Source organism: Sus scrofa, chromosome 4 (assembly GCF_000003025.6).
Source record: "Sus scrofa isolate TJ Tabasco breed Duroc chromosome 4, Sscrofa11.1, whole genome shotgun sequence".
NCBI lineage: Eukaryota > Metazoa > Chordata > Mammalia > Artiodactyla > Suidae > Sus > Sus scrofa.
Genome location: NC_010446.5, coordinates 129,500,302 through 129,522,439, shown reverse-complemented (window position 1 = coordinate 129,522,439; position 22,138 = coordinate 129,500,302). Strand labels below are relative to the sequence as shown.

General features: G+C 41.8%; 2 protein-coding genes across 6 annotated transcripts in view; one reads left to right on the top strand and one right to left on the bottom strand.

Annotated features, from left to right (window-relative positions):
* Nucleotides 1-22,138, bottom strand: part of ODF2L (outer dense fiber of sperm tails 2 like) — a 409,562-nt gene that overhangs the window by 283,173 nt on the left and 104,251 nt on the right. The gene's annotated exons all lie outside the window — the stretch shown is intronic.
* Nucleotides 1-22,138, top strand: part of LOC100512780 (calcium-activated chloride channel regulator 4-like) — a 45,807-nt gene that overhangs the window by 14,960 nt on the left and 8,709 nt on the right. Inside the window, exons 7-12 of the mRNA XM_003125934.5 lie at nt 4,907-5,134; nt 9,543-9,720; nt 11,187-11,293; nt 14,857-15,072; nt 15,677-15,944; nt 17,445-17,615. Of these exons, the coding sequence (XP_003125982.3) occupies nt 4,907-5,134; nt 9,543-9,720; nt 11,187-11,293; nt 14,857-15,072; nt 15,677-15,944; nt 17,445-17,615 (1,168 nt within the window). The remainder of the gene's footprint in view (nt 1-4,906; nt 5,135-9,542; nt 9,721-11,186; nt 11,294-14,856; nt 15,073-15,676; nt 15,945-17,444; nt 17,616-22,138) is intronic.

The window sequence follows — 22,138 nt, the reverse complement described above, 5'->3', positions numbered from 1 at the left end:
TCTTTGTAGGGATCTGTCCATTTCTTCTCGGTTGTCCATTTTATTGGCAAAGTTGCTCGTAGTAGTCTCTTATGATCTTTTGCATCTCTGTGGTGTCAGTTGTAATGTCTTTTTCATTTCTAACTTTATTGATGTGAACCTTCTCCCAGAGTTCCCGTTGTGGCTCAGTGGAAAAGAATCTGACTAGCATCCATGAGGACACAGGTTTGACCCCTGACCTTGCTCAGTGGGTTAAGGATCCAGCGTGGCTGTGAGCTATGATGTAGGCTACAGATGCAACTTGGATCTGGCGTTGCTGTTGCTGTGGTGTAGACCAGCAGCTGTAGCTCGGATTTGACCCCAGCCATGGAACCTCCATATGCCATGGGTATGGCCCTAAAAAGACCAAAACAAACAAACAAACAAAAAAACAAAAAACAAGAAACAAAACCTTCTGCCTTTTTTTCTTGATGAGTCTGACTAAGGGTTTATCAATTTTGCTGGTCTTCAGAGAATCAACTTTTGGTTTCATTGATCTCCTCTATTGTTTTCTGTCTCTATTTCACTTATTTCTGCCCCGACCTTTATGGTTTCTTTCCTTCTGCTAATTTTGGGCTGTTCTTCCTTGTCTAGATGTTTTAGGTGGACGATGAGGTTGTTTGAGACTTTTCCTGTTCGCTGAGATGAGAGGTGTTGCTCTAAACTTCCCTCTCAAAACTGCTTTCGAAGTGGCCACATGTTTTGGATTGTCACATCTTCATTGCCATTTGTCTCTAAGTATCTTTTGATTTCTTCAATGATCCATTGCTTGTTTAGTAGCATACTGTTCAGTTTCCATGAGTTTTTGGGCTGTGCTGTTTTTTGTTTTTTCTCTTGTAGTTGACGTCTAGTCTCATAGCATTGTGGTCAGAGAAAATGCTGGAAATAATTTCAGTGTTTAAAAATTTACCAAGGCTTGATCTGTGGCCCAAGATGTGATCTATCCTGGAGAATGTTCCATGTGCACTTGAGAAGAATGTATATTCTGCTGGTTTGGGGTGGAATGTTCTATAAACGTCAGTCAAGTCTATCTGGTCTAGGGTGCCGTTTAATGCCTGTGTTTTCCCGTTGACTTTCTGTCTGGATAATCTGTCCACTGATGTAGGGGGGTGTTAGAAGTCCCCCATTATTATCGTGTTGCTCAGCTTCCCATTTTATGGATGCTGGCAGCTGCCTTATATACGGTGGTGCTCCTACACTGGGTGCATGTATATTTGCAGTTGTTATAACTTCTTGGACCGATCCTTGGATCATTCCCTGGTGTCCTTCATCTCGTGATTTTCTTTATTTTAAAGTCTCTCTTGTATGACACAAATATTGCTCCTCTCGCGGTGACTCCATTTGCATGTAATGCCTCTTCCACCCTCACTTTTATTCTGCATGTGCCCTTAGGTCTGAAGTGGGTCTCTTGCAAACAGCCTATGTATGGGTATTGTTTTTGTATCCATTCAGCCAGTCTGTGTCTTTTGGTTGGAGCATTTAATTCATTTATACTCAATGTAATTACGGATAAATATGGACTTACTGGTATTTTCTTAACTGTTTTGGATTGTGATTTTAGGTCTTCCCCCCCCCTTCCTCTTTTGTTGTCTTCTCCTGTGACTTGCTATTTTTGGTGTTGTGTTTGAATTGCTTTTTTTCTTTGTCCATTATAGTTTTTTGGTTTGTGGTTCCCATTAGATTTTGATATAATCATCTATACATGTTCAGAATTGTTTTTGGTCACTGGTATCTTAATTTCAAATGCACTTTTTTGTTTGTTTGTTTGTTTTGTCTTTTCGCCTTTTCTGGGGCCGCTCCCCGGGCATATGGAGGTTCCCAGGCTGGGAATCCAATCAGAGCTGTAGCCACTGGCCTACGCCAGAGCCACAGCAACGTGGGATCCGAGCTGCGTCTGCGACCTACACCACAGCTCACAGGAACACCAGATCCTTAATCCACTGAGCAAAGCCAGGGACCGAATCCGCAACCTTGTGGTTCCTAGCCGGATTCGTTAACCACTGCGCCATGACAGGAACTCCCTCAAATGCACTTTTAATGTTCTGCATTTGTCCTCTTATCATGCTTGCTAGTTTTGATATCATATTTGTCAATGGGTGATTTCCTACATTTATATTATCTTCGCCTTTACCAGTGAGCGTTCTCATTTGCTATTTTATTGTTTCTAGTTGTGGCTTATTCTTTTCTGCCTAGAGACGTTCCTTTAGTAGTTATTGTAGAGCTGGTTTGGAGGTGCCGAATTCCCTTAACTTTTGCTTGTCTGAAAAGCTCCTGACCTATCAAATCTGAATGAGAGCCTCGCTGGATGGAGTAGTCTTGGTTCTAGGCGCCTCCGCGTCATCAGCCCCTCCACTTCATGTCCTTAAATACATCTTGCCCTCTCTTCTGGCTTGCGAAGTTTCTACTGAAAAATCAGCTGTTATCCTTGCGGGGCTCGCTTGTCTGTTATCTGTGGCCTTTCCCTTGTGGTTTTTAATATTTTTACTTTGTATTTCATTTTGTCAGTTTGATTAGTATGTGTCTTGCTGTGTTTTTCCTTGGGTTTATCTTGCATGGGATTCTCTGTGCTTCCTCAACTTGAGCGAGTTTTTCCTTCCTATATTAGGGAAGTTTTTGACTACAATCTCTTCAAACATTTTCTCTAGCCCTTTCTCTCTCTTCTCCTTTTTGAACCTATATTATGGAATGCTGGTACATTTAATGTTGTCCCAGAGGTCTCTTAGACTCTCTTCTGTTCTGTTCATTCTTTTTTCTTTATTGTTTTCTGTGGCAGTGATTTCAACCACTCTGTCTTTCACCTCATTTATTCATTCTGCCTCCATTATCCTGTTGATTCCTTCTAGTGTATTTTTTATTTCAAATATTGTGCTATGCATCTTAGTTGGCTTGCTCTCTAAATTCTCTGGCTCTTTGGCAAACACTTCTTGCAACTCCTTGGTCTGTGCCTCCACTCTTTTTCCAGCACCTTGGATCATCTTTACTCTCTTCGCTCTGAATTCTTTTTCAGGTAGATTGCCTACCTCCTCCTCTCTTCCCTGTTTTTATGTATTTTTGTCTTGTTCCTTTGTCTGAAACCTAATTCTTTGTCATCTCATATTGTCTCACTTTCCATATTTATTGTCCCCTTAGCAGCAGCAGCTGGTGCCCAGTCCTGGAGTTCTCAGGGGTGGCAGCAGCTTACATGTACCCAGAGCACGCACTGGGAGCAGGATCATAATACCTCTCCAGGAGCCAAGTGGCTGCTAGGGATGGGGTCCATGAGGGAGGTGACAGTGGTTCATGGTTTACAGGATTGCTCTTGTAGTGGGCAGGCAGGGGAACAGTGGCTCCTGTGACCCCTTCCATTACCAAGCAGCTCTCAGGACAATCTCCTGTAGCTGGAAAGTCACCAGCTGCTCCTGTAGTCCCTCCCTTTGCTAGGGAGGCAATGGGGCCTGCTCTTTGTAGCTGAGGGGCAAGCAGCACTGTTTGGCCACTCTACAGAGCGCTCTCTGTACCCCCAAGGGTGGGGGCTGCTCCCTAAGTGTTGCTAAACGGCTTTCTCTGGAGCCGCAGGACTGCACACTCCTGTGGCCCCTCCCCTGCGGGGCCACTGGCAGGAGTGCTCTCTGTAGCCACCTCGGAGCTTGTGTCACTCTGCCCATACTCAAGGCCATTTGTGGCTCCTGTGGCCGCAGCTGTCAACATGCATCTCTCCTGCAGTCCCCTGCAGGGCTGCTGGCAGGAGCCATGGAGGTTATGCTGGTCCCATGGTCACTCTGCCTGCCTACCAGGCACTCTTGCCTCCTGTGGCCAGCTGTGGATCCATGCTGCTCATACTGTTCCCTGGCTATGGAATGTGAACTGCTCTTGTGGTCCCCTGCTGGGCTGCTGGCACTTGTGCTGTTCCAGAGGTGACTCTGCCACTCTGCATTCTCTGCAGCACTAAGGGCAGGGGCTGCTCCCAGGTGGCTCCTGGAGCTGGAGCAGTAGGTGTCCTGCAGACTGAGAGTGAGCCCAGGGAACAAGGCTGTAATGGTAGACCCCGCCCTTTCCCAACAGCACCCCCAAACAACGGCACCTAGCCTCCAAGCCTGACGGGGTTGCCTCAGCTTTTACCCTCAGACTGATCGTCCTATACTCTGGTCCCTTTCTGCACAGCCAACCCAAGTTTTCCCCCGTGTAGCCGGCCCCAGCTCGCTCTGAGTCTGATCTCCAAGGCTGGGTTTCAGTTCCCCACCCCCGGCTGTTCCAGCATGCAGTTGGGAGGGTCAGGGCCATAGCACCGAACGTTTGTGGAGGACGGTTCCCATTTTAACTGCCTCACACCGATTGCTGTGTCCCCTCCAGGACACCAAAGCTCCTCCCCTGTCCCGGCTGATCCCCTCGCTGGTGGGGGCACTTCCCAGGTGCAGGAACTTGTCCTCTTTCCAGCTCCCTCCGAGGGGTGCAAGTCCTGTCCAGCTTCCTTTCTCATTGTCTCTTTTTCTTCTTTTTCCTTTCTTTTGTCCTACCCAGTTTTGCGAAGTTTTTCTTGCTCTATCAGAATCCTGGGGTCTTTGGTTAGTGTTCAGCAAATATTCCGTGCAAATAGTTCTGCATGTAGGTGAGCCTCACATCCTACTGCTCGGCGGATGCTCTTCTCTCCTCCCCGCCAGCTCTTATTTGTGCAGTTTGCAGCCCCAAATCAGCTCTAGTTAAAAGTGTGCGCTCTTTACTGTACTATCATATACCCCACAATACACAGAACTATATTTTCGGGTTTAGCACCTCAACCATTTATAATTGCTTTCTTTAATAACACTAAATACTGCCATAGAAAATTCTAACCAACACACATTACATGTGACCTGCTATCATTTGCAGTCAAAACCAACTTGGTTGTTTTTCCTATCCTTTTTTTATTCAGAATCACAATCGCCTAAATCGAATGAACCAAGCAGTCAAGTATTTCCTGCTACAGACCATTGAAAATGGATCCTGGGTGGGCGTAGTCGACTTTGATACTACTGCCCACATCAAAAGCAAGCTAATCCAAATAAAAAGCAACAATGAAAGAAGAAAGCTCTTGGAGAGCTTACCGACAGAAGCTTCAGGAGGAATTTCCATCTGTTCTGGAATTGAATCTGCATTTCAGGTGAAAATTTCTCTGCAAAAATAGTTTGTCTTTCTTAATTTTTAAGGCTATTTCTGTGTTAATTTCTACTGCACATATTACTGCCTAACTTTAACATAACTAATTCTAGGAAACACCGTCCTAAGCAAATAAAAGAAGCTCAATTAATTTTCTTAGTGAGTCAGTTCATCTGCAGGTAAATTGATGGGAGAATAGATGTCTATACATTCCCTCTTCCGGAATCTTGTCCTGTTGTCACGCAAAAGTCAGTGCTCAGTAGGAGTTCCTGTTGTGGTTCAGTGGGTTAAGAACCCAATGAAGTGTCTATGAAGATATGGCTTCAATCCCTAGCTTAACTCCGTGGGTTAAGGATCTGGCATTGATGTGAGCTGTGGTGTATGTCACAGATACAGCTTGAATCCAGCTCTGCTGTGGCTGTGGTGGAGGCCTGTAGCAGCAGCTCCAGTTTGACCCCTCGCCCAGCAACTTCCATGTGCTGCAGGTGTGGCAGCGACAAAGGAAAAAAAGAGAGAGAAAAGTCAATGCTCAACAAATATTTCTTAAATAAATGAATGTGATTCAGCCAGAGTCATCGATTTCTTTATAGCAGTAAAAGAGTTAAAGGCCTAATTCCACGGTGGGCCAATCTTCGTTTTCGTTTCTGCGACATTCTGTGAGGCAATGTGAAGTTACTCTTTTTTTTTTTTTGTCTTTTTGCCATTTCTTGGGCCGCTCCCGCGGCATGTGGAGGTTCCCAGGCTAGGGTCGAATCGGAGCTGTAGCCACCGGCCTACACCAGAGCCACAGCAACGCAGGATCTGAGCCGCGTCTGCAACCTACACCACAGCTCACGGCAACGCTGGATCGTTAACCCACTGAGCAAGGGCAGGGACCGAACCCGCAACCTCATGGTTCCTAGTCGGATTCGTTAACCACTGCGCCACGACGGGAACTCCTGAAGTTACTCTTCTAAAGCAGGTGCAGCAGGAACTGTTAGCTATGCTCAGGGTGAGGAGTACCGGTCAGAGCAGCAGTTTCGGCATCAGAGTACCGGCTCTGCCGCTTACCGGCGAGGTGAGCAAGGCAGAGATTTCAGTCTCTCTTGATTCTCGCTGCCTTATCTAGAAAATATAGAAAAATAAGAATGCCTATCGCATTCCATGATAGGACTATCGTGAAACTTGAGTGAAATGACACATGTTCATACCTAGAATAAAATTCCTTTTATTTTATGGTAAATATATAATTCACAATAATTATTATGAATCTTATTTTTATCCAGTGGTCAGGTTGAGTTCATAATTACTATTGATGGTATCACTTTCCTGCTTAGAAAGGTTTACTGTCCCCTCATGGTCTATAAAATTAAATCTGAATTACTCATTCTTCATTCTGATATTATTTAGAAGCTTCTCATCCCCTGATAAAACTGCCCTACCCTCTCGCGTCAGCCTTCTTCTCAGTTCTCCCTCCCAAGGCTCTATGCCCCAACCAATCCACCGTACATTGCCCTCCAAGCCCACTGGGTACTAACAGCCTCCACACTTTTGTCTAAGCAGTTCCTTTGCCAAAAGTGCTCCCTGCTTTCTCATCTTTGCATGTTAAAATTCTACCAGTTCTTCAAAATCCTTGCTCCTTCCTATAACTTCTCCTGCTACTCCCACCTTTATTTAATCTTCCTCTTCTACTGCCTTTCAGTGCAGCTTCCTAATATGAAGTCCTGGGTTCAAACCCCAATTGTCACCTACTGATTCGTGATCTTAAGCACAATTCCTCACCTCCCTAGTCCTCGATTATTTCATTAGAAAGGGGATGATAAAAGCTAGCACATAGGATTGCTCATGTTTTTATTTATTTGGCATGTGTTTGGTCTGGCAAAGCCGAGTGTAGGAGACACAGGGTTAAAACAAATTCTCTGCTATTTCAATGGGGGCAGCTAATGAATGAATAAGAAAATTTTAAAAATTCATTACAGATTGCAGGGCAAGTGTTATGAAGGAACTAAACAAGGTAATGTGATAAAGAATTACTGGGACTAGGATCCATGAGGACACGGGTTTGATCCCTGGCCTCTCTCAGTGGGTTAAGGATCCAGCGTTGCTGTGAGCTGTGGTGTAGGTCACAGATGTGGCTCAGATCCCATGCTTCTGTGGCTGTGGCGTAGGCCAGCAGCTGCAGTTCCGAGGGGAGGCCTAGCTGGGAACTTCAATATGCCGAAAATGCAGCCCTAAAAACAAACAAACAAACAAACAAAAAACTGGGGAAAAGAGTGAAGCAGAGAAGCCTCTCTCTCCGATGGCTATATTTGAGATAAAACTTGAAGGATAAGAAGGAGTCAGTTGTTAAAGAAAAAAGGAAAGTGCAAATGTCTCATGGAAAGGGGTAGAAAGTGAGTTATTCTACGAGAGGTTCTAGTAATGCTGCAGTTTGGTAAACGGGGGACCATGAAATGTTGGCGGGCTAGACAAGAGCCAGGGCTTTCAAAATTTCAAAACCTATGATAGGAGTTTTGGACTTTAAGTACAATACAAAGCTGCCGAAGGGTTTTAAGCATCAGAGAGACGTGATCAATTTATGCTTTAGGAAGATGACTCTAGTTGCCCTGGTTTTTGACGATGAGTCTGAAAGATCACATGGAGCAAGAGTCATGGTGGGGAGACAGGTCAGAGCTTGAACTCAGACGAAATGGCAGTGTATAAAACACACTTAATACACAGCGAAGGCACGGCAAATGATAGCGGTATATACACATATTTGGTCTTTTCAGGGCCACATCTGTGCATCTGGAAGTTCACAGGCTAGAGGTCGAATGGGAGCTGTAGCTGCAGCCTTCAGCACAGCCAGAGCAACACGGGCTCCAAGGCATGGTCACAGCGTTCTCTGACACCAGGTCTAGAAGGAATTTCTACATTCCAAGCCCACTTTTTTCTTTCTTTTTTTTTTTTTTTTTTTTTTTTTTTTGTCTTTTTACCATTTCTTGGGCCGCTCCCGCGGCATATAGAGGTTCCCAGGCTAGGGGTCTAATAGGAGCTGTAGCCACCGGCCTACGCCAGAACCACAGCAACGTGGGATCTGAGCCGCGTCTGCAACCTACACCACAGCTCACAGCAACGCCGGATCCTTAACCCACTGAGCAAGGCCAAGGATCAAACCCGCAACCTCATGGTTCCTAGTCAGATTCGTTAACCACTGCGCCACGACGGGAACTCCCCCAAGCCCACTTTTGCAATTTTTTATATACTTCCACCCTTCCATTCCATAAAAGCCCTTGTTAATCCATCACGGCATTTTTCTTCCTCTTGGCCTGGACTCAGTTTCTCAAAGATGTTCCAAGAAGCCACTACCATTAAAATTATCAGAGAAATCAAAATGTAGTTGCTATATTGGGCTAAGTTTTTTATATTTAATGTATTAGATACCCAGTATTAAAAATTTGAATTTTCGCACTGCTTAGCTATGGAGTTTAATGTAGGAAAAGGGTTCAAACCACATAAAGAACTTGATAAATGTGATTAATGTATTCTTTGATCACTCTCTATCTGCATAACCCTATGAGAATTATTTTTGGAGGTAAAACAAAAGTTATGTGACAAAAAATTACATAACAATTACCTATCCTCAAGATGCTTACAAGTTTCCATACTTTTATTTAGGAGCTACTGAGGGTTTCCTAATTTGAAATTTGTGAACTACTTAACATTTTTTCTAAAGGTTATGCATTGACTTTTTAACACTGTGGTGGATTTTTAATCCATTTAGCTATATAGGCAATTGACTTTATACACCAAAGAATTTTTCAGAGGGTAGTCTAGTTAAAGAAAGCAGAGAGGAAGTGTTTCCACTGTGGCTTAGAAGGTTAAGAACCTGACTAGTATCCATGAGGATGCAGGTTCAATCTCTGGCCTCACTCAGTGGATTAAAGATCTGGCATTGCCACGATTGTGGTGTAGGTCTCAGTCGCAGCTTGGATCTGGCATTACTGTAGCTTTGGTGTAGGCTGGCGGCTGCAGCGCCAGTTTGACCCCTAGCCTGAGAACTTCCACATGCTACAGGAAGAAAAGTAGAAGAAGAAGAAGAAATAAAGCAAGCAGAGAGGTATTCAAGGCCACTTAACTAAATTCTATCTTTGATGTCTGGTTGACCTGAGCTCCCTAGACTGAACTGTCATTGCTGCTTAACCCCAGGGGATTCTCCACAACCCTGTTTCCAGAAAACCACATTCGCACACACATTCCCTGTGGCAGGGGTACAGAAAGCAGAAGTCATGTAATTCCTCAAGAGGTTGACTGTAGATTATATTATCTTAAAGGAGAGCTCTTCTCATCTATTCTGCAGTTTTCTTTACTTCCTCTGATGTTTTTCTCGACTCCCCATGAATTCATTTGATTTAGGGATACCTGATAAGTAATGCCCTGGATTATGTTTGCAGGTAATTAAAGAAATATATCCTCAAGTAGATGGATCTGAAATAATACTAGTGGTTGCTGGGGAGGACAAAAATATACGAAACTGCATGGACAGAGTGAAACAAAGTGGGGCCATCATTCATTCTATTGCTCTCGGGCCAAATGCGGACCCAGCAGTCACAGAAATGAGCGCCGTAACAGGTAAAATACGACCTATACATTCTAGACCTTCGACAGCAATGCATACATGCAGAGGCTGACAGTTTGGCAACTTCTTTTAAGTTCAACTCTGAAGGTGCTGTGCCAGGAACTTGGGGCCAGAGTTAAGCCAGACCTGATCTCTCTTCCTAAGGCCCTCCCAGTCCAGCTGGCTGCAGAGACAAACAAAACTACTAATGAGCAGCATAATCAGATTACACTCCTCTGTAACAGGAGACGTACAGAGGAGGCAGTGCTATGTGAGCAGAGGAAGCCATTAAGTCTCACAGGGCTGTACAGAGTCAGGGAAAGAAGGCATGAGAGACAATGTGACTTTTAAGCTTCACCTTGAATAAGATGCTGACTTTTGCTGGAGGATAAAGGGGTGAGAGAAGATGATAAGGTCACGAGTAAAAAAAAAAGTCCTGTTGCGATGGCAATGTAAGACGCATTGAAGGATCTTGAGAACCCACGAGGCTGAGGGCGGGAGGAGCAGGCTGACAGAGGCCGAGGCTCTGCAGATCCTCAGTCCGAGTGACGCTCCCCAGGAAAGCAGGTGCTGTGCAGCTGCTAGTCTAGATGCACAGCTGTGCGAGGAGAGGGACTACACGTGGTCAGGGCCTTCCCAGGCATAGTTCAGAACACATGTTTTAAACTGTCAGGATGATCTGGGAAGAGCACTGTATCAATTTTTATATTAAACTGGCTTCAATGTTACCAAACACACATTTGCTTTTACATACTGGCTGGTACAAACTCCCATCATTTTTAGACAAGATCGGGTGTGTTCAGGGTGGTGTGGCGTGGACGCCCTCATTTTTTAAAGTGCTTTCGTGGCCGCTGTAGTCTATTTTGTCTCAAGTAGCCCCCAAAGTAGTCGTGTTCTGGACTTGTCTCCATGGCTTCCCCGCTGTCCGTCTCCTCACTGACAGCCATTGTCGGATGTCTCCACCCTGCAGTTCTTCAGCCTTTCTAACTTTCTGATGCTGATCCGCACTCGCTGGAAAATCCGAAGGCCACCATATCAATGTACATCTTAAATAAAAGTGAATACTTCCTCTCAAGGAATGTGAAGGCTGCGAAATTTTTTTTTAAATTTTGAGTGTTGGGCCAAACGTGTGGCATGTGGAAGCTCCAGGGCCAGAACCCGAGCCACTGCAGAGACACCACCACGTAGTTATGCTGTAGGACACAGGGGAAGTCCTGCGAATTTTAATACACGGAATTGAAACATCTTTCTAGTATTCTATGGCTATTTGATGCATTTCAACCAGAAGGTTCCCAGATAAGTGGGATGCAAAGATACCCAATGAATCAACGTTCGGAATTAATCTTTAACCTAATCTGATTTTGGTCTGTTTCAATAATACTTAGCCAAGACTGTCATTTTTTAATATTATTACTAATCACTAAAATGCAACAGTACTTATTTTCTAGAAAGTAACTCTGTTAATGCATTTACAATTTAGGAGGGATGCATTTCTACACTACAGATCAGAGTGAAAGCAGGGGCCTCACTGACGCTCTCTGGACCTTTGGATCAGGAAACACCAATTCGTCCCAGCACTCTCTTCAGGTCAGAGGTCCCACGCCTGGGCTTTTCATGTTTGCACTTAGTCATAAACAAGAAAGAGAACTTTATAGTCTCATGTTTTAAGTTCTATGTTTTTCTCATAGTAAAGTTTTAATTAAAATCAAGGCTTTAATTTGAAATTATTCACCCACTTACATGGCGAAATTAGAGCTTATGGTGAGTGAATATAGCAGTAAGTGATTTGAAAGTAGAAAGCAAAATATACCCAAAAAAGCATGTCCAAAATTCTGGTTTAATAATGTAAATAGGTATTATTTACCATTTAATAAGCCAATGTATAAAATTAATCCACCTATATTTTTTCTATATAGATTTTCCAGTTAGTTTCCATTTTTATGGATGGGTGGACTGGGGATTGCCGTCTGTATTTTACCATGGATGTAAACCAGATTTTCACATAATGAAAGTAGTAGCGCTAAGTAAAAATATGAAATCAAGACCAGGGCAAGTCCCTTAAACTCTTCCTGTCTCATTTCCTCATTGGAATATGAAACTATATGATACCTCTGAGCTAAAATTCCTAGGGACTTATTATGAAGTTTTAAGCTTTTGAAACTTAGATGGTTAAAAAATTGTGACTTTCTAGCCTTTCGATTTATGTGAATCAAATAAGTAAATTATAAATTTAAAGAAGGACTGTGAACAAATAGCACAGGCAGATATATCAATTTTTATTTTTCTTTTCCCATAGCAGTTATAGTTTAAAATATAAACTTTTAATATAAATATTTAACTCAAAACTTGGAGTTTCCATTGTGGCTCAGTGGGTTAAAAACCCAACATAGTGTTCATGGGGATGCAGGTTCAATCCCTAGCCTCGCTCAGTGGATTAAGTATCCAGCATTGTTGCAAGCTACGGTGTACGTTGCAGATGCAGCTTGGACATGGTGTGGCTGTGGCTGTGGCTTAGGCCTCAGCTGCAGCTCTGATTCAACTTCTAGACTGGAAACTTCCATGTGCCACAGGTGTGGCAGTAAAAAGAAAATAACAAAATGAAAAAACAAAAAAGAAATAACATCCAACCCTAATAATGTCAAATTTTCCCTCCCAAAGTTGGATTTGTCCAATAATACAGCACCCATTATTCCAGGAATTCATTAAAAAATATCATACTTCCATGTACCCACCCACCTTGCCCCAACACTTGACAGCTGTGAAAGAGATTCAAACAAATGTACCCCAGAACTTGGCTTAGGGAAGAAAGAATATACTTTGGAAAATAGTTGAACGGAAAAAAAAGAGTGAATAATTATTGCATACCTATTATTTTAGTTATTTTCTTGCCTCTTCAACAATTTTTTTCCACTGGCTTTTTATATTTACCCTTCTGAATTGAACTCCTTTTTCCAACTTCCGTGTCTCAACAGTACTGTATTACTTAGATTCAAAAACTTTGAGTAAACTCGGATTCTTCTCCATTCATATCCCATGTATAATGTCACCACAGCCTGTTTCTTTCAAAATACATTTTATAAAATTCTGTTTCTCTCTATATCCATTCCCACTGCCTCTACTGTTACCTTTTGTCAAGACTGCTATCTTCCCTCTTCCAGTTCATCAAATCACTGCCCTAAACTTGCCACGGTCATCTAAGTTGAGCTGTTTTCCTCTACTGTCCAACACAAGTAGGATGTGAGGGCAGATCATGTGTTCAGTTTGGTCAGGTGATCTGGCCTAGAGACACCCTGCAAACTTGTACAAGTTGGTGTGGAAATCTAGTGTGGAAAGAAAATAGAGTAAAAACGGAAGGAGAGTGGGAGTTATTTCTGAGATTGTCAACCTGGTTGACTAAAGAATGATGAGACAACAGACGAAACTGAGAAGCAAGAAGGGAGAACTCATTTTGAATATATTATTTTGAGTTGTGTTTGAGCCTTGGTAACTTTGACTAGTTGGTGGGATATTTAAATGGAATTCTCAAAAGGCTGTTAACAGCATAAAAGCAGAATATGAGAAATCAGCCAGAAAGGAAACATTTGCATAAAGATGATGCTCAGTTTTGAGCATGGAGTTTTTGAAGAGTGTGGAGGAGAAGGCAGCAATTTCCACTCCCCTCATTTGTAATATCTGTAGCAAGTTTTTAAATAACGAAATTTTAAAATTAAACAAACTTTTGCAAGATTAACTTTGATTCATGAATATGATAGGTAGAACTTTGGAAACTATGTTGGCCATATAGAAGTTACAACAACCAAAGACCAGTTGATGGCAACTTGGATTTGGGTGGTAGCCACTGAAATACAAAGGAAAGGCTGAATGCTACGAGTGATTTTTACGATCCCCTAGTGCGCTTAAGTAGCCAAACCTCTATTTCTTTATTAGATTTTCCTGATAAGAGTCTAAAAATGTTATTCACATTGATATATAACTTGATAATAACGCTTTTTCACTCAAAGACTTTACAGAAGACCGAGATTTTTGTCAAGGCAATCATGTTTGAAGGGTGGAATTCACTCTCTTCTTTCAGAACTGAAGCAAAGGTGGGTTTAGGACTGAGTCGGGCTGGAAGTGGGACTTGCCATTGTCCCCGAAATGACATTCTCCCAGGAAATGTCTACTTGGTCACTAGATAAGGTTGACTCTTCCTAAGACCTATTTACAAAGATTTTGAAAAACTTTTAATTCAAGTTCTTCCCAGAGATAGTCCCGTCTTTCATTGACTTTCTTCTCAGGACTCCAGTTTACAAAGACAATAGTTTGCCATCTCTGTCTTCTTAAATGTATTTACTCCATCACATGGGGCTATTATCATATGTGAAAATTTTCTTTGAGGGTTCACACTGGGGGAAAGTTCCTTGGTGGTCTGGTGTTGGGATTTGACATGTTCACTGCAGCCCAGGATCAATCCCTGGTCTGGGAACTGAGATCCCATGTCAAGTGGCCCACGCAGTGCCCCTCCCCCAAAAAACCCAGAATATTTCACATTAGGAAAAGATCAATGAAAGATCAATGAAAGCAGCATGTAGAAGTTACCTAGTCAGGGATCAAACTCACACCACAACAGTGACAAGCCTGGATCCTTAACCTGCTCACCCACCATGGAACTCCCATTGCTAGTCCTTATTTTCACCTTGAGGGCCTCCTCACTATGTCTCTACTCAAATACTCTACGCACCAATCAGTATTTTGGGGGGTCATCATGAAGATGGGCAAATGCACTCTCACAACGTTCAGACACACACACACACACACACACACACCTACAGACAGTTCTCTGAGGCTGCAGCACACTTTAATGCTAAAGCCTAGAGTGCCTGCCATGACAACAAAGAAAGAAATAGCAAGGCCATACCTTCAACCGTAAAGCCCATTCTCTTGCTCTAATGTTTTTATTGTACCCTGTCCTGTCTCAGACCCTATATTTCCATACTTTCTCTCTGACAACTGTCATATCCTAATCAGCTTTCAGAGAACTTGCAAGACTATGGTAATATGTCATATTTAAGCTTCCTCTCAGGTCAGAAAGTAAGAATTACATTAAAAAAGAAGAGAGAATAAAATTACTCTCTTCTCTAGTTACTAACTTTTAAAATATATTTAAACAGCTTGAAAGTAAGGGATTAATGCTCAGCAGTAACCCCTGGATGAATGGCACAGTAACAATTGACAGCACTGTGGGAAAGGACACATTCTGTCTCGTCACGTGGGACAAACAGCCTCCCGGTATTTCTCTCTGGGATCCTAGTGGAACACCAAGGGGAAATTTCACAGTGGACGAAGATTCCAAAATGGCCTATCTCAGTATTCCAGGAACTGCAAAGGTAAGCGAGCAGCTTTTGGACTTCTCTGTTTAAAATTTTTTCAAAATCTAAAAAAAAATTTGTTTAATGTCATAAAAATAATTTAATTGACTGCCAAAAATTGTGTCATTATTAAAATTATGAGAAAATACAGTGTGCTTTCTACCATTGTGTAATCCTAAAAAAATTAGGTGGGAGGAAAAAAGAAGAAAGAACTGATACATAAGGAAGAAGGGAGAAGAGAGCAAAATACAGGTTGAGCAAGAAGTAAATGCGGGGAGAGTCTTTTCGACACAGTGTAGTGGTGTCACTATGACCCCTTCCTAATGAAGCCCAGCCAGGATTAGCCAGTTTGTGTGCTCTGAGACCTAAGGATAATGGCCACAAGGAAGGAAAATGTTCAAGGTTTATATTTTCCACCAGACACTCACCAGGGAGAGACGCTGTGCTTGACATTGGGGTAGGTGTCCTGTCTGAACTGCCACGGCTCTCATCTGTGGGATGTTGCACAAAGCCAAACAGAACTTGATTTTATACCACACTTAGAAGATATACTTTAGGACTGGATAATGGAAACACAATAGCATGATATTGGATTTTTACTATATTTCCCCTGAATTTTTAGGTGGGTGTTTGGACTTACAGTCTTCAAGCAAAAGCAAACCCAGAAACATTAACAATTACAGTAAATTCCCGGGCAGCAAATTCTGCTGTGCCCCCAATCACAGTGAATGCTAAAATGAATAAAGACACAAGCAGCTTCCCCAGCCCGATGATTGTCTATGCAGAAATTCTACAAGGGTATATCCCCATTCTCGGAGCCAGTGTGACTGCTTTCATCGAATCGGATAATGGGGAAACAGAAGTTTTGGAACTTTTGGATAACGGTGCAGGTAATTCACAGGCTTTTAGGAATAAACCTATATTTTCTCAAGTCAGGATATGTTATGGGGTCCCTGCAGTGGTGCGGGGCAGAGGGACAGGCACCAGAAGAACGGATGCAGGTTATGGATAAACAGCGAGCCTAGCAGGACAGTCCATCCAGGGAACGCCTACAAGATGATGCGCAAGTGTCTTGCACATGGTTAGCACTCAATAAACGTTACTGACTGTCATTAGTATTTGTCATCTAGACAACCAATGCCTGTCGTCATATAGTAAGGCCTCATCGAGAGAGTGCGGGCAACATAAAGAACCCTGAACATGAAGGCACGTCATCCATACAGTCTGGCCAGGAAGGGTAAAGCACCAGCAGCAGATGAAATTACCTTGTGGAACTCAGGCTCCTACCCAGGAAGGGGGACAGGCAGGAATGATGTCCGATAGCTGGGACGCGTGCATGCGACTCCTGGGGACTAAAGCCCAAGAACGGCAGTCCTGCCGGAGAGGGAGAGGGGCTCATCACAGGGGAGCCAAACACCAGATCCGACAACCAGAAGGAAAATGCATTGTTGGCCGACTCCTTGGTCTACATGGACGACTGATGCTTCAAGATAAACGAAAGAGGACTAGTGTCCATGAGGATGGACTCAGTCCCAGGCCTCACTCAGTGGGTTAAGGATCCGGTGCTGCTGCAAGCTGCGGTGTAGGTCACAGACGCGGCTCAGATCCTGTGTTACCGTGGCTGTTTCTTAGGCAGGCAGCTGCAGCTCTGATTTGTCCTCTAGCCTGGGAACTTCCTTATGCCACAGGTGCAGCCCTAAAATGGAAAAAGAAAAGAAAAAAAAGAAGAAAAACCCCTGAGAAAGATGTTTGAAATTTAGTGACTAATTCCAATGCCAGTGATGACGTGTTTCTTAGAGGCACGAGCCATATCACAATATTCCTGAGCTCCCCAAAATATTTACTCTAATAGTAAAAGTTTCTCATTGTCAGACCGGAGAGTTGATGAATTAGGAGAGCAATAGCTGTAAAAATAAGGCTAGGTAGGTATTTTTTAGTCGACTATGATGAGAATTAACTCCTAAGCAAAGACATTTTCTTTAGTGGAGTCCTTGTGATTTGAACAGAGAAATGGTATAACGAGTTTAGATAAAGCAAGCAAAAGTAGGCTATGTGGCTGGGAAATCGATGGGGGAGACTGTAATCAGCTGAATATAAAGTGACAGGGGCCACAAAAGTGATGTATTTATTTTACATACATATTTATCTGTGTTTGAGTAACATATACATATATATGTGTACACAGAGTCTTTCATAATACCTCAAAGATATCCATTCAACAAGACATTTTCTTCTGGAAAAGCATAATGGAAATATGCTCTAAGGGGCCAGTTTGAAGGGGGGCCCAACCTAGAGTGAATGCTTATAAAGGCCACAGCCTTGACCTAGAAAATACACAAATTTCTACTTTTCTTTGCAATAATAATTTATTCCTTCATTTATATAACAAGGTGCTGATTCTTTCAAGAATGATGGTGTCTACTCCAGATATTTTACAACTTATCAAGAAAATGGCAAATATAGCTTAAAAGTACAGGCTGCTGGAAAAGCAAAAACTGTCATGAGAAGCTTAAGGCATCTACCAAATAGAGGCACATATATACCTGGCTGGGCAGTGAGTGGTGAGTAACCCAGTGATGTCCTGAATAATTACTAGTTGATATGATTAAGGCTTCAAACATTGTATAACCCAAAATACAGCATTTCGTATTTCTGAACGCAAGTTCTCAGTCAGACTGGGATATGCCTCCAAATTAACCTAAGCGTTAGGACAGTGGCTGGCACCTAGTAAGCATTCAATAAACGTCGTTTTGAGCACCTACCTGTGTTAATAATAATAAGCCTAACCTTCACCCGATCTGAATAAATCAGGCCCAGGTGTCGTGAGCCTAAGTGAAGCAGAACTGAGCCTTCAGACCACATGTGCTGTGGAAGATCAGTCCAAGGAAACCTGTGTGGAGTAGGTGGCGACACGGACTGACAGCACATTCTTGGTGGACAGACATCAGGGAAGACAGAGGAGTAGGAACCGCCAGGAATCCATTTTCCTACCTAGACAACCATCGTCCTGGAAGAACACAATTGACGTGGCCGTTCTGGGGCGCTAGAGTCTTATTTGAAGGTTTGCGGCTTCCAGGAGAAGGCTTACACGAAAAATCATGATTGATTCTGGTTCATTTCAGCTCTTAGACCAGGGGCTGTCCATCTCCTCTCACCCCACGGCAGGCAACCTTTCCAGATTTCTGGAGTGATCGTCACGTGGCTTGTGGGAGCCAGACAGGACAATAAAAACATGTCCTTCAAATACCACAAATCACTACCTCTGATCTCGAAGGTGCAGATGCAGAAGCAGACTGCCAGTGTTGCCGCCCCTCTGCCTGAAGCGACTTTCAGGGAATTTAAAGGGACAGAGTCTCTTTTTTTCCCCTTCATTTTTCCTTTTTACCCTTTTGGAAACAAGCCATTTAAGAATTAGAATATTCAAAAGTAACCACATATACGGAGAATATAGAAATCATTATACATGCCCAGGGAAAGATACAGGCTCAGAAAAGACCTAAGAAGATTAAGTCTACACCTCAAGCTAATCTCTAGCCCAGAGACACCCTACAACAATTTCTTAGGAACAGAAACCCCTGGACAATGGGAAGAATCTGATGTTTAGAGTCACCATATTTTAAAACCCAAATGTCCAATCTTCAACATAATATCATAAGGCATACAAAGAAGCAGTAAATTAAAAATAAGTCAAAGGGGGAGTTCCCACCATGGCTCTGCAGAAACAAATCTAACCAGCATACAGGAGAATGCAGGTTCAATCCCTGGCCTTGCTCAGTGGGTTAAGGATCCTGCATTGCTGTGGCTGTAATGTAGGCTCTGATTTGACTCCTAGACTGGGAACCTCCATATGTTCTCGGTGTGGCCCCCCCCCAAAAAAAGACCAAAAATTAAAATAAAAATAAGTCAAAGGAAAAAAATAGATCAACAGGAATTGTCCCTGAGGAAGACCAGCTGGGAGGTGGATTAGACAGATATTTTTAAACTACTTTGTAAAAGATTCTCAAATTGCTCAAGGAAGTCATGGACAAACTCAAGAAAATAATGCTTGAACAAAATTAAAATATCAGTAAAGAGGTGGAAAACATTAAAATGACCCCCAAAGAAATTCTGTAACTAAAAACTACAATAACTGAATTTTAAAAATTCACTGGAATGATTCAAAAGTAGAGGAAAGAACAAGATAACTTGAAAATAGGATAATTAAAATTATTGTGTCTGGGAGTTCCCTTCGTGGGTCAGCAGCTGACAAACTCGACTAGGATCCATGAGGATGTCAGTTCAATCTCTGGCCTCACTCAGTGGGTTAAGGATCTGGCATTGCCATGAGCCGTGGTGTAGATCACAGACACGGCTCAGATCCTGCATTGTGGCTGTGGCACAGGCTGGCAGCTGTAGCTCCAATTCAACCCCTAGCTTGGGAATTTCCATATGTCATGGGTGTGGACCTAAAAAGCAAAAAAAAAAAAAAAAAAAAAAAAAAAATCAAAAAACAAAACAAAACAAAAAAGCAAAACAAAAAAATTTATTGTGTCTGGAGAACAGGAGAAAAAGGATTGAAAAAAAAGTGAAAAGAGCCTAAGATACCTGTGGAACACCAACAAGTTGATCAACATACCAACAGTGACAGTCTCAGAAGGAAAACAGGTAAAATAAGGGGCAGAGAGATTATCTGGAGAAATAATGGTGACAGACTCCCACACTGAAGCAAGATATTAATCTACAAATCCAAGAAGCTAACAGCTCCAAGCAGGATAAGCTGAAAAAGACACACACTATAATCAAACAGTCAAAAACTAAAGGCAAAGAGAGAATTTTGAAAACAGCAAGAGAAAAGCAACTCATCATATACAAGGGATCCTCAAAAAGATCACCAGCAGATTTTTCATCAGGACCTTGAAGAACAAATAGCAGTAGGTTAATTTATTCAAGGATTTCCTGCTGTGTCACACTGGGTTAATGATCCACCATTGTCTCTGTGGCAGTGCAGGTTTGATCCCTGACCCTGCACAGTGGGTTAAGGATCCAGCATTGCTGCAGCTGTGGCATAGGTCACAGCTGTAGCTTGGATTCAGTCCCCAGCCCAGGAGCTTCCATATGCTGTGGGTGCAGCCCAAAAGAAAAAAAAAAAAATTCAAATGCTGAAGGATGAAAATAACCAAGAAAACTTCATCCTACAAAACAGTCCTTCAGTTGACATTCCCAGATCAACAACAGCTGAAGGAGTTCATTATCACCAGCCCTACCCTACAAGAAATGCTAAAGGGAATCCTTAGGAGGAAATGAAAGAACAGTAGACAGTGACTCAAAGCCATAGGAAGAAATAAAGATTTCTAGTAAAGATGAATTCATGGGCAATTACCAAATCTAGTATTACTGTAATATTGGCTTGTACTCCACTTTTTACTTACAGTATGATTTAAAAGACTGATGCATAAAAGGATTTATTAGTCTATGTTTTTGAACACGTAATGTATAAAGATGCAATTTATGACATCAACAACTGAAATGGGATAGGAATTGAGCTATATAGAAGCAGAATGTTTATAAAGTTAAGCTAATATAATTCAAATCAGAGTGCCATAACATGAGGATATTAAATGCAATCCCTGCGATGACCACCAAGAAGTTAGTACAGAACATACACAAAAAAGAAAAGAGAGTAAATCATGTCACTACCAGAAAATCAACTAAATACAATAGAGGAGAGTAATACATGAAAAGGGGAACAAAAATACTATAAAGCATATAGAAAACAAATAACAAAATGAGAAGTTTCTCTTTTACATGTGGTAGAGAATGACTGAATTTAACTTTCTTTTTTTCTTTTTTCATTGAATTATAGTTGATTTATAGTACATTCGTTTCAGGTGTACAGCATAGTGATTCAATATTTTTATAGATTATACTCCATTTAATGTTATTATAAAATAGTGTCTGTATTTTCCTTTGTTGCACAGTACATCCTTGTTGCTTACTTATTTTATATATAGTAGTTTGTATCTCTTATCCCATACCTCTAATTGCCTCTCCCCCTCTTTGGTAACCACTAATTTGTTCTCTATATTTGTGAGTCTACTTCTGTTTTGTTACATACATTCAGTTGTTTTATTTTTTTATATTCCACATATAATAACATACAGTATTTAACTTTCTCTATATGATTTATTCCACTAAACTTAATACCCTCTAGGTCGATCCTCATTGTTGCAAATGGCAGTTTCCTTCCTTTTTATGGATGAGTAATATTCTATTGTATTTTGTGTGTGTGTATATACACACACACATACACATACATGTATACATATACATATACATATATATATATATCTTTTTTATCCGTTCATCTGTTTATGGACACTTAAGTTGCTTCTACATCTTGGCTACTGTAAATAATCCTATTATGAATGTTGAGGTGCATGTGTCTTTTCAAATTACTGTTTTCACTTTCTTGGGATATATACCCAGGAGTGGAACTGGTAGATAAAGTGTTAGTTCTATTTTCTTTTTTTCTTCCTTTTTTTTTTTTTTGAGGAATCTTCATACCATTTTCCATAGAGTCTGCACCACTTACAATCCCACCAACAGTGTACTAGAGTTCCCTTTTCACCACATCCTCACTAATTGTTATTTATAGACTTTTTGATGATAGCTATTTTAACAGCTGATATCTCATTGTGGTTTTGATTTACATTTCTCTGAAAATTAGTGATGTTGAGCATCTTTTCATGTGTGTTTTGGCCATCTGTATGTCTTCTTTGTATGCTATTTGTTGCTCTTCCTGAGCTGCTTTCAAAACTTTCTCTTTGTCTTTAATTTTGGTCAGTTTGATTAATATGTGTCTCAAGGTGTTCCTCCTTGGGTAGATTCTATGTGGTATTCATTCACTTCCTGAATTTGAATGACTGATTCCTTCTCCATGTTAAGGAAATTTTCAGCTGTTTTCTTCAGCCCTTTCTCTCTCTTGTCTCCTTACGGCACTGCTATAATGTGAATATTGGTTCCTTTCAAGTTGTCCCAGAGTTCTCTTAGACTGTCCTCATTTCTTTTCCTTCTTTTTTCTTTATCCTGTTTGTCAGTGATTTCC